This window comes from Mugil cephalus, chromosome 9 (assembly GCF_022458985.1).
Source record: "Mugil cephalus isolate CIBA_MC_2020 chromosome 9, CIBA_Mcephalus_1.1, whole genome shotgun sequence".
Lineage (NCBI taxonomy): Eukaryota > Metazoa > Chordata > Actinopteri > Mugiliformes > Mugilidae > Mugil > Mugil cephalus.
The window spans coordinates 21,692,224-21,705,119 of record NC_061778.1 but is presented as its reverse complement, the minus strand read 5'-3'; the positions used below and the strand labels follow the sequence as shown (position 1 = coordinate 21,705,119).

At 43.1% G+C, this 12,896-nt stretch overlaps 1 protein-coding gene across 4 annotated transcripts in view; it reads left to right on the top strand.

The window, feature by feature from the left end:
* The window catches only part of igsf11 (immunoglobulin superfamily member 11), a 94,496-nt gene that overhangs the window by 19,020 nt on the left and 62,580 nt on the right, over positions 1-12,896 (top strand). For all 4 annotated transcript variants that reach the window (XM_047594801.1, XM_047594799.1, XM_047594800.1 and 1 more), the window contains exon 2: positions 9,766-9,795. In XM_047594801.1, coding sequence (XP_047450757.1) covers positions 9,766-9,795 — 30 coding nt within the window. The remainder of the gene's footprint in view (positions 1-9,765; positions 9,796-12,896) is intronic.

The following is a 12,896-nucleotide window of genomic DNA, read 5'->3' as shown; positions in this document are numbered from 1 at the left end:
GAAAAAGCCCTGTATGTTCTGCCTGAAAGCTTTGTGGGGTCCTAAATGCTAAATGCCAGTCTGTCTCTGCCAGGCGCTCGCTTAATGCCGGTCTCCTTGGTGATGAGACCAGCAATCAGGCCGTTCTCCGCCAGACACCGAGGGGTTTGTGATGGAGCGAGCGCGTTTGTGTGACTGTGTGTGCGCGCGTGTGTCAGCATACAGTAAATTTGTGTGCGTGTTTTGCCCCCCTGTCTGTGTAAAGATGCGCACTGTGTGTAAGGGGGAGAAAGAAAAAGCGGGGCAGTGCGAGGGACGTTTATTCATTGCCTCATTATCATGTGAATGCATTATGTTTCCTGTCAACATGCCTCTGCCAAACAAGGGGGCCCCTGTTCTCTCTGCCAGAGCTCGAGCGCCACACCGGCCAGGCCCCAACGTGGTGCGGTTCTTCGCTGGCACAATTCACCAGGAGTTTAGCTCCACAGACACTGCTGCTGGCCTCATCTCCATTCAGTCCATCTGGCATCTCAGCGGCCAGCAAGGAATAAGACTGTGGGAATGAGAAGGGAATACTCCATTCAGAAACATTTAACGGCTGATGGAGGGTTTCATACAGACTGGGTTTAGATACTTTTGATATAATCCTGACATATAGTAAACGTCTGACCAGATTGTATTGTTGCTCAATGTGGCTTTGTAATTTTTTAACTATGATTAACTAGGACTAATGCCGATGTAAAAGGGGTAAACATGCTGTAGCATGCATTGCGGTAAACATATATATCAAGTTCGTTTTCTATAGGTGTTGATTTGTATGTTTTAGTTTGGAGCTAGTGTGTGTTGTTCAGACTAGTTGGTTTGACGACTTCTCTGCTTTGCCGTGACACTTTAAGCATCAAGTTGACGATCACATGACAATAACAACAAGACGGGTGAGGAGCCCACTGGGTCGTTGCAGCAAACGTGCAGCTGTTCATCAGGTGTGTAGAAATACTTCACTGAACATGGAGCCCCTTTTACGGTGACATGCAAATTATATAAGTCCCTCCTGAAATACAACAAAAGTACCACTGCAAAGCCTGATCATCTGAGAAGGTATCCTAATCCTCTCTACAGCAGTCAGTAAACCAACTTCACCAGGTGTCCTGTGGCAACAGAGAGGAGGATGCTGCACATCAACAATTTGCTGGAGAATATGATTGTCAAAGCTATCAGACCTCAGACCTTAGACCTTATTAGATCTTACTATAACCTGACTCCATTATCCCATTGTGCAACACACTGTGGAGTTCTATTAAATGCTACTGGTGATGCTGAGTTGCAGCTTTTTATAGATATATATAAAAAAGCATTAAACTGGAATATATGTATATGTAGCCTAGTGTAGGCTATATACACAGATATGAATATAGCGTACACATATATGTAGTGCACACCCCTAGCCCTAGCACACCTAGTAGTAATATTACAAAGCAAATATTCAATTTATTGTCCTGTACCTGGTTTCATCTAATGGCGCTTAGCTCTATACTTCTGCCCTTATCCCTAACTATTTTTGGTTAAATGACACATGTAGTGTTGTGCACATTTCAGCACAATTCCATTCATCACATAGCAAATTTTAAGGCTGAGGATTCATTTTTGGTCTAACCTACAGAAAAGAGAGGTTACAGAGCTGTTGAAGGAAGGAATCCCCTGCTTGTGTAGAAACACAATACTTTGTTCCCTCTTAATATAATAAATATCCAGTATGTTAACATAAAAAAAATAAACGCACTGTTCAGAATGACAGTTTGATGGTCAGCGAGGTTGTGGTCAGTTCAGTGTCTTGAAGGTGACGTGAGAATCAGCTGCCTGACATCACTCCTGCACTCGAGTTGAGAGAGTTAACGGCAAATCATTCTCTTTGGCTCTCTCTGTTTCACGGGGTCTCTGACATTGGTAGCCCAGCTTGGTTCATCTCCTCCTCAGCAGGTGACTGAGCTCATCGTTTCTGGCAGGTCAGCCGTGCCCTCTATCAGGCCTGTCTGTCTGGACAGTGGTCAGGTGTAGAGCGGAGTCACTTTTGCTCAGGTCACTGTGGAGGCAGTAAGGAGCCCAGCATTGGTCTTGTCAAAAATATCCAGAGCTTCTTCGGTGTCAGTCATGTTTCAGCTACGTTGACCTCTCATCAGATGGTAAAAAACATTAGAAACACCTACAATCATAACACAGTTTAATTCTGCTATTGCCTGTTATATTACATTGTGTATTACTATCTTCATTGCTGGTGAGATTTCAAACAACAAACAAAAGCTATTTTTAACTTAAACCATGATTTAATTGTTTCCAGAAAGAGACAATGGAGCCAGACTCATTATTAAACACGCTGATTCTGCCTTTCTTAATCAGTTCCCAGGATGATTTAACAGTGAACTGCAGGAGGACGTTTCCAAAAAATTCGACCCGCGCTTCCAGGAGAACCACCAAGCGAGTGACCTTTGCCACTGTCCTCATCAGCCCGCTAATACTCTACAACAGTCTCCCTACGTCAGAGCTGGGTCTCTAGCTGCTGCTATTGATTGGGCTGACAGTGACTAATTCTTTGATACACAGGTGTAGAGTTAGAGGTTAGCCCCGTGATCTGAGCCTTCATGTCTCACTGGGACCAATTTAAAGGCCTGAGTAGCCAGAGGTCCTAATAGCCACGACTCCCTGCACTCATGCAAAGCAAAGGTGTTCAAGCTGTATGTGCAGGGGATATGGTGTGTGTGTGTGCAGTGACAGGTGTGCGTTTGTGTGGAAGGAGGTTATATGTGTATGTTTCACGCATGTCTGTGGTCTGCTATAAAATGATTTTGTAGGGAACACAGGGAGGATCTGACTTTCAGCTGTGAGCCATTGCATGCGGCTCACGGACTCTTTTCACAAATGGATAGTTGAAAAACACCTATGAAGAGTGTGTGGATGAGCATATCCTAGACAGATGCAGTTGCCCAGAAAATAGCTCCACTGTGGCTAAAGCCTCATATATTATGAAGACCACAAGTTACTGTCTGTGGTCTGAACTCAGGTAGAGGTGAACCGAGCGTCTGAAGTGGGCTTTTAAGAACTAAAACCCTCCAGGAATAGCAGGCACACGGAATAAACCACACAATTATGGACTCAAGGACTCGGTTTGATTCATGCCAGAGACCGGAACTACCATAATAAAAAAACAAACAGTGAAATAATTAAATCACCCTGTAAATAAGTTAGTGAAAACACCAAAACATAAATTCATCTCATTGGACGTATCCATTTGTGATGTAAAGATGAATATTATGTCCATCAACCAATAGGCAAAATGACACAGAACTAAACACATGAACAATTATATTTTAAAATAAATCAATTAATACATTAACCACTAAATTAAATGTGAATAAATTGGGATGATAATACAGATGTGAATAAATTCAGTAGCAAATCCACATAGAAATATTAATTTATGACACATTTTTAGTGTAGACAAAACTAATATTTCTGAAAAATACAGAAAAAAAACTTTAATAAATAAAAATGTATTTAAAAGGATTTTTCATTAAAATTTAAGTTAAGTTAATGATAGAGACTGAACATGCTGTGTCTTTAGGGTCTAATTAAATCTTTTCCATTTCCTTGCTTCGTTTCACTTCTAGAGTTTTCTAGCGTTTAAATCGCGACAATGTGAAATCATCATGAAAACCTCTGTCAGCTCTGTATCTTGATTTTGGTCAAATTCTGATTATTTTTACATTCCCTCTCAAAAAGAATCTGGCTACAACCATACCCACACTGACTGTCAGATGAACCCATGATAAAAGCATATGTGAATCCATGTAGTTGGCTCCAGCCGTCTCATGCTCCAGCTCTGCCAGACTGGGCCTCACTCACGGCTTTTATTTCCTTCACACTTATTCCAATTAAAACACGACTTGTGATTAAAGGACAGCAGTCTGCTCGGTAATCAGTGTGTGTGCGTGTGTGTGTGTTCAAGACAACCAGACAATGTGTATGAGTAAGTTCTTACGTTGGTGTGCTTGTGTGCGGATTATCTGGGTTCTCCAGTGCGAGTGTGCGTGCTTGTGTGCTTTCTGATCTTTGTTATCTTGGCTTATTGGACGTCGGCACCGAGGGTTCTCGGTTCACACGTTGGGTTAATTGACCTCCGGAGACGTTGTACCGTGTAGTTATAATGAACGTATGGATTAAATGATTATTTTGCGTTTGCCTTAGATGTGAGATTTGTAAGGGGCTTTGAGTTCTGAAGTGGCTCCTTATTTTTCAAATGAGACATTTGATCTCTCGTATATTAAATGTGTCTCTGAGGCCGGTGTCAGAAAAATATGACCGACTACCGTCTGGAGTATAGAAATGGAGGTTGTGAATTGAAACTTTTAAATGTGGATAACAATAAGGAGAATGATGACACATTGAAAGAGAGTGGGAACCCATCAAACTAAATCTTGTTGAGTGTTATAGACTCCTCAGGTGCAGTGTTTTAGAACGGGACCTTTTATTTGTTTTATTCACGTGCAGATGAATTTTATATGAACAATATTAAAAGGTCTGATCATCAATGATTAATCGTCTTTGTGCTGTAATGTAGGTTAGGGCCCGGGAGGCTAGTGAGCTGGAACTTAAAGCAAACAAATCATTCTCCATAAAGGAAAACATCTTTTAACACCTCATCGTCTCCACTGCAGCCGGCGTTGTAATGACCTGTATTCCCAATAACAAAGGAAGCTGAGGATGAGGAATGATCATTGCGATGGAGTCATGAGGGGGTTTTGTTCCCTGTGTTTAAATTCGTTTGAGGCACTCTCAAGGATAGTAGGTGTGTATTTTTTTTTTTTAATGCTAAATATGCATACACTTGAGCGGGCACACACGCTCACTCAGAGGCATTCACACCTACACAATCAAAGAAACAAACTAATGAAGTCTTTCTGAAACAAACAACCTGATTAAGACCCAGGAGGGGAGAGAATCAGGTGCAAACACTGCGGGTCATGAAATCATGTGTGAACGTGTGCCAGGGACTTTTAGAGATGCGGTTTGTATTACTTGTAAGAGGCTCTCCAACTCCTGCGGGAGTATGTTTAGGCATGTTATCTCCATCATTGCTCCTCACCGCTTGTTAGAACCGGAGAAGAGTGTAGGTTTGCCTCTGGGACGCACACGTCTGTTTTGCTGGAATCTGCATTTCTTCAGTGTCTACGGAGCAGCTCTTGTTCTCACAGATGGAAGTAAAAGCTATTAGTGAGGCAAACCGTAACAACAATAGAGGCGGTTTTAATACAGCATTGGCTGCCTTAGGTTTCCAGAGGCTAATCTTTACCTTTACGTCAGTGCATGCACTCTGATCCTCGGAGGCAGTTTGAGGAAATATCCCTTTTAACTGTGCATGTACTGGATGCTAAGCAATGATAGCGTCCTGCGCAAATAGTGTGGGAGGACGGAAGCTTTCCCAGAGTGATTTGTTTTGCTGCTGTCAGATTCTTATAGTTACTATAAAATGAGGGAGAAAAAAATACTACATGTTTTATGTTCAGACACAAAACATCTTTGTGCACATACGTCTTTGGTAATAGCTTCCCCGTCTCAACATGTTATCGCTTTCATAGCTGCTAATGGGCTATTTCTGAGCGGCTTGCCAATGTGTGCAAACATAAGTGGTTCTTCTGAAGCATGTAGGAAGACATTGCTTATCATTGTTATCCTTCGTAGGTTATTGATTAGACAAGGGCCATAGGACATGCATGCTTCACGGGTTCATAGTTCCCTCTTTAGAAGTTGTCTGACTACCCGGCTTACAATTCATGCACATAACACTGATACACCGATCAGCCACAACATTAAAACCGATGACAGGAGAAGTAAACACCATTGACCACATTGGGAAACTTTTGGGAAACCTGCTGGCATTTGTGTGTTACTTAGACACGTACCACCCACCTGGACCAGACCATGCAGCCCCACCCCATAGCAGCCATCCCCAGCAGGATACAGCCTGACACAGGCACACACACAAAAACGGTTTAGGAACAACTCATGAAGAACAGCAGAAAGTGTTGACCTGGCCTCCAAATTCACTAGATCCCGATCAGATCAAGGATCTGTGGGATGATCCACAGAGGCTCCTCCCCTCAACCCACAGGACACAAAGAAGACCCATGTCCGTTCTGTGATGAGTCACAACTGTTCTGGAGGCAAAAGGGAGTCAAAACAATATTAGGAAGGTGGTCATAATGTTCTGCCTGATCGCGTATATTGTCACCATTAAAATGTTATACGTCAGCATCACATAAAGAGCAACACAGTCATTCATTTGGAGTTGTGTTTCTGATCAATTACATGCATTAATCCTATAATTACCCCTCTCTTTCTGCTCTGTTTTTGGACATCCTGAGGAGGGCTGAGGGCCGAGGAGTGCTGCTCCCTGGTGACAGACCTTTTAAAATCACAGTCAGTGCTTTTTAAGAGGACCCCTGTAAATAAAAATTACGACTACATCAAAATGATTTATTTTATCCAGGCTTACCTGCATGAGCTGTAACCACTAGTCAGACAATCCAACTATCCAGTAGTGCAGTCATCCACACAACACATGTCTATTGGCTGTATTAATAAACAGATGAGACAGAGAGAGAGAGAGAAATATAAACTGGGAATCAAGTGAAAATACAATTGATTTTTTTAATTAATCAGTTACAGTCAAGCTATGAAAAGTTAAGGGACATAGCCCTGCCATCTCCTCAGTTTCTTAATATACTGTAGGATCACTTCACATTCATGCTCCAGTTTTGTTTTATCATCCTGTTTGATTTAGTTATTAATTCTCCCCCTGTAGTCCCTGCAGGGTTTGTGGGTTTGTGGGTTTGTCTCCAGCAGCCACCAGTAACATGTCCTCTCATGTCTCTCAAATAAGTGCAAAAACAGCTCATTCAGGTATTCTGTTGTTTCGCCACTTAGGACCCATCTGAGCATTTTCTTTAATTGCTTAATGTTTAGCTTTCTTAAAATTGCATGCATCCTTCCATGTGTTTTCATGCAGCCCACTAACGTGGTTCAACACAGTCGGAGGTTTGAACCGTCGTTCGCTGAAGATGCGTGGATTAATGCACACAGTGAGACACAAATGCCACAGCAGTGCACAAAGGAACATTGTGGAAAGGTTTGTGATATGTGGCCATCAAAGGACTTTTTACTCCTGGTGTGTGGGGGGTAATAGGGGCTACAGCTGGAGGTGGCGTTGTCTCCATGGAAACTGGCATTCCCTTGAAGGTGCTTGGCAGCCGCTGCCAATTGTTGAGCTTGGGTAATGGTTTGAAATTCTCTGTAAAGTGCCTCAAAGGTTGAGATTAGATTCAACCTGCTCGGTGTCGACTAACGCGGCGCCTAATCACACTGTTAGCAGAGCTGCAGAGAAAGAGCTTGATGGCATTCAGATGACGTAAATATGTTGCTTAAATTATAACATTTTTTTTTTTTTATTTCAGTTCTTGTTTTTCGTTCTTGGCTGCCAGTCACTGAATGAAAATATCCCCTTTCATTCATTAAAAAGCCACTTCTTGCGTCGGCAGTCATTGTTCATTTTCACATTCTTAGTGAGAGCGGTGTATTGAAACATCACAGCAATGCTCAGTTTCAAGCCCGCGCCGCTGTTATCATTTCCGCTCAGAGCCGCTAACGTTTTCTTTATGTGAGATACAGTATATTAACTGTTATTTCTGCAACCCCCCCGCCCTTCCCTCTTTCCCATGAGCCCTTGCACCATCTAACCCAGAGTGGCCAGGCGCCGCTGCTTAATAACTGATGAAATGATTGCGTCTCTGCCTCCAAGTGCAGAACAATTGTGTGGCAGGTAGCGCGCGGTGGTTCGCTGCTGATGAACGTCAGCCGCTGAAAAATATAAGCCAGGTGAAGCCTCGCACCGCTGCCTGCACCACAGCTCAAGTTGGAAATGACTCTGCTCTGTGTCAGTAGGGGAAGCTGAGCAAGTCCATGGCAGGATTTAAACAAAAAGCACTCATTTCTTTGTATACATTGGTAACATAAAGTAGCAATACTGTGGCATCACATAGGTACCAAATACGAAAATGTAAAAAAAAAAATACACTGCTAATCTTGGATCCCTGTACTTTAGGTGTAGATGGGTCTTGTGGTATGAATGCCTTTGGAATGCATTGTGAGGAGGCATAAACCTGTACACGAAAAGCAAACTGTGTTTGTGTGTGTGTCACTAGTGGAGCTTATCTGTATGCCAGACGCTGTCATTGTTTCCAGGGCTCCCGTAGCCTGAGTGGTCAGTCCCTGTTCTGCCTGAGAGAATCAAAGGTTTTCAGCAGAGGACAGATTGTAACTGTCAATGTCTACTCTTTTCAAATGGCTGTGAATGGAGCTACAGTGTAGGACAATGAGGCAGTGTTTGCAAAAAAAAAAAAAAGAAGTACTTACAGATCACAAGTCTCGACAGAGTGCTGTTAGCAAGGAAAGTAAAGAGGCAGAAATAGCCACCTTTATGTATAGAAGAAGATGTCGTGTGAGGTGTTTCTGTGCCGGTGGAAAGCTTTCATCACTGATTATAACATTCAAAGCGCTTTCAGCTTAGCAAAATGTCAGCGATCAATCCCGCGCTGGGCCTTCCCACCATGGTGATCGCGTTATCAGACGGCAGATGCATCAGGCATCTGTTGGCACGTTGGCACAAACCAACTGGCCGGCAGGTCTCCCATCCAGCAGACACGAGTCGCTTCGTTTGTTCCAGCGCATCGACTTCACGTCGAAATCCAGTAATTGAGGGCACACTGGTTCAAGGAATTTCTGGGAGAATGGAGTTTTGCTGGCACAGTTTCAAATTTACAGAGTTTGAAAATGAAGACTACAGAGAACGGTTTGTTACATCTGATAGGGGCATTAACACATGTGGCTACACTGTAACAAGACGTCCGATGGACCCTCACACCTCTCTACCTCCATGACGAACCACTCTTCCAGTCAAATGTTGAGGCCAAGTGAAATGGGTCGATTGCTGCCAACCATAATGACGACAGCAGTAAAGATGATGTTGGCGGCCCGTCACATGCAAGTCAATATTTTAATTTATTTATTTTGCCTGGCAGAGATTAAAGAGCAGCTCATGATGATGGAAAGATGTCAAAGTTTTTTTTTTTTTTTTTTTTGCCTAAACGTTCGCAAGACAATGTGATGATGGATGTGTCATTTGAGTACTGGTGGATGTGAGTGAGCACACGGGCTTATAAGGGAAGTTTATTTTCAACACGTGACTTGTTTTTAGCACATGTGAATGATGGTTTTCTTTTTGGTGCATATGCACCCATGCACAATAATTACTTTATGCCCAGTGCCAGGGAAGGATTTAATTAACTGTCCCCTGTCAGGCTGGCTAATTAGTCAATAACACACGCACGCACACGCAACCACACACCATCTCTCTTATGCACACAAGTCAATATGTTTGCCACTCTGACACTGATGCTGAGACTAGAATGAACCGACTTCCTTGCTGTTGCGGGAACATAAAGTACAAGTGTTGAGTGACACGGCTCAATAGGCAATTACAGAGGGGTATGGGGAAAAGCTGCAGACGGGAGCCGAGCGTGGTGTGGGCGCTGTCTGCCTGCAGAGACGCGCTAATGTTGTTGATTTTTGTTTAAATTGCTTCATCAGTGTGGCGGCGCGCTGTATGATCTGCTCATCCACGCTTATGCTTACTCAGTGCACACAAGTAATTACATTTTCTTCTCTTTATTTTCACAGGTTCAAGGTTTGATCTACACACAGGGAAAGGTAAAAAAAAAGAAAATAAACTTCTACAGATTAGTTCCATGTCTCTTTCCCCGCTTTCCTTTCCTTCTCTGAACGCAAGTGGAGGAACGAACGGGATGATTAGCAGGCATTCGGCTGTATCTGCAGTCGTGTGTGTGTGTGTGTATGCAGGATGTGTGTACGGAGAATTATTGGGGAGATTTGTGGACCAGTTTCTCGTTGTGTTCTCTGCACACTCTCATAAATCCATACGCATAGTTAGTGCAGCAGGCTGTTGTCCTAATCACAGGGAACATAAAATGTGGATTAGCAGCGTCTTATGGTATCTCCCTGAGTCGGGTGCAGACATATTTGGAAATGCTCTGGCACACAGGCACCTGCTGCAGAATAAGAAACTTGCGTTAGATCTGCACGCGCATAGCATTTAGCTATTTCTGAAATATAAATATTTTAAGTTCATTAAAAGGTCTCACGCGGTGAGCGTAGCGTGCATGTGTAACTAATGACTCAACGGGATGTTTCTCCCAAGTGATTTTAATAAACACACAAGCATGATTGAACATCAGCATTTATCCGTCCTGAGATTTATTGTGTTGTTTATAATGAAAGTTGTATCCGTTCTGGGTTTTGCCGTCCAGGCAGTATTTGATCATTATAGTGATGGTGGTCCTACGGCTCTATTTGGTCTATTTCTGGCAGATGGAGCCTGTAACGGTTTATGTCTGCGGCCTTCCCTCTGTAGATCCCGGAGTATTTTAGTCCAGAATAATCCCCACCATCTGCTGTCTCCTCTACTACATTTTAGCGCTCAGTATCTCTCCCTCTATCTGTCGCTCTAGTTTATTTCTCATTGCATGTCCTCTTTTAGTTTTTTCATATATCTTTTGTGATGCCCCCCAGATGCCTTTTTTTTTTTTTTAATTGTGATGCCCGTCTTCCTCCCCCGCTCAGGCTACAGATCTCCACGCCGCTCCTTCTTCTCCTCGCTCCCCTCAGTCCTTTTGTGACTGCTTCGCCTTTCTCCTGTGTTTTAATTTTCTCCTTCCTCTTTCTTTCCATCCTCATTTTCTGCGTTTTCAACTTCCCCCTGCTTCCTTTTAACATTTGCTTTTCATCTGTCTTCTTTTAAATCTCTGGGCGTTTCTACAAACTCCTCAGTGTTCCCTTCTTTATCCCTCTCGATGTCCACACACACCCACGCACACACACACACACACACACACACACACACACACACACACACACACACAGGCAGGCAGTCAAATCCTAATCTGGGTTTCCATGAACACAGACTACACCCCTGGTTTCGAATTGGAAAGTTAGGAACTTAAAGAGACATAAATCCACGTCTATAGGCCTTATTGACGCCTTACTAGCTAGTTTCAAACAACCAAGAAACATCTTTTAATAAATGTTATTTACGTTTCAGTCACAGACCGTATCAGACCGCATTCCATTTAACCTTTAACAGTCTCTCTATAAGATCACTTATTGTCCTGTAATAGAAAGCTTGTCCTGTCAGCTGGTTGTTAGCCGTGCAAAACTTAACAACCCAACGATTACTGCTTTTCATTTTAAATAACACGTCTATATTTAAGAACTGAATTTTGTGCCGCTATTAAGTAACATGTAAACCTATACGTAATGAACTTTGAACTCACTAGCAGCTGGTGCAGCCAACTCCAGTCCAGCTACAAACAACCCCACAAAATTTGTCCTGCTGCTGACCAGATAAAGAACATATGTTACGTTGATACGCGCTGCAGGTTCATTTACGCTGCTTCATAGTTGAATTCCTTTGGGAGGATTTTTAACACACTTTTCTGCAGGCGCATACAGTACCACAACTGAGAAATCAGACAATGTCTCAAAACATTTTTTTTTTGCTTGCACCTCTGATTTTGTGCGTTCTTTGAAATAAAGTTTGAATATGTCAGTTGACTCAGACATACGTAGCTTGTGAGTTAACAGCCGTTTCACTGTATCAGAGAGACAGATCTGTGACTGAAATCACTCTCAGCTGCTCTGTTGCAGCTCTTCCGTGGCAAATGCTACGCGACTATTGCAGAAAACCTTAAAGTCCGTGCAACTGTATCAAGGGGTGTGAAAAAATATCGATATGGCAATGTATCGTGATGCTTTTTCATGGATCATTTGGATTAATATTGTTTTTTGACTCGATTTGTCCAATGAATTATTACTGTCATCTGATGTACATTTATATAAATTTCTGTGAACTACGTAGAACATTGCAATATATCACAGTATCATAGAATCGCAACAATGTATCGTATCCTGACTCAAGTATCGTGATACATATCGTGAAGTCCTTGCCACCCCTACCCACCCCTAACTTTATCCCTTCTCTCCTCCACTCTCCCCTCCCAGACCGACGCCCTAAGTGAGGGTGAGCTCTTTCTCAATTTAATACTACAAAGAACATGACAACAACATTTCACTTAGCGCTCAGGCGCATGCATTTTTGACCCTGATGATCCCCACAGAGAGAAAGGGCACGGTGCAGGGTTTGTCCTCCATGATGGATTCAGATGTGCTGTGCGTTTGTCCCTGGGTGGCTCGCAGCAACCGCCAACGACAGCGCTGGCAACCAAAACACTGACAGGTGTGACATCAGCACTGGTGACTTGGTTATCAGCCATGTACAGCACGTCTCTGTACCAGCACACAGCTGGATTAACAATGGCTGAATGGATTAGTGAGTGAGTGTATGTGTGTGAAAATGAGAGAGTCGGACAGAGACTGAATGATGAAACACGGTGGTGACTCCTGTGTCAAGTGGGTATTTAATAAAGCCGGATACCTTAAACAGATACAGATAATGCCCCGAGATCAGCGCATTTTGGCACCACAGAACCACGCTTCTCACATGTACATGCTGGCTCTGTCTCTCACACATACATGCACGCGCACACACACACACACACACACACACACACACACTGCACTGAGCAAATCATATCCTCGTCATCTGACCTAAATCCATTAGCTTCCTGCTACCGCTCCTTTCCTTCAATTTCCTCCTTTGTCATTCTGTCCTAGGCGCCAGTTCCACCAATGTGGGACCTTTCCTGTGCTAATCTGTTCATCTGAAATGACATGAG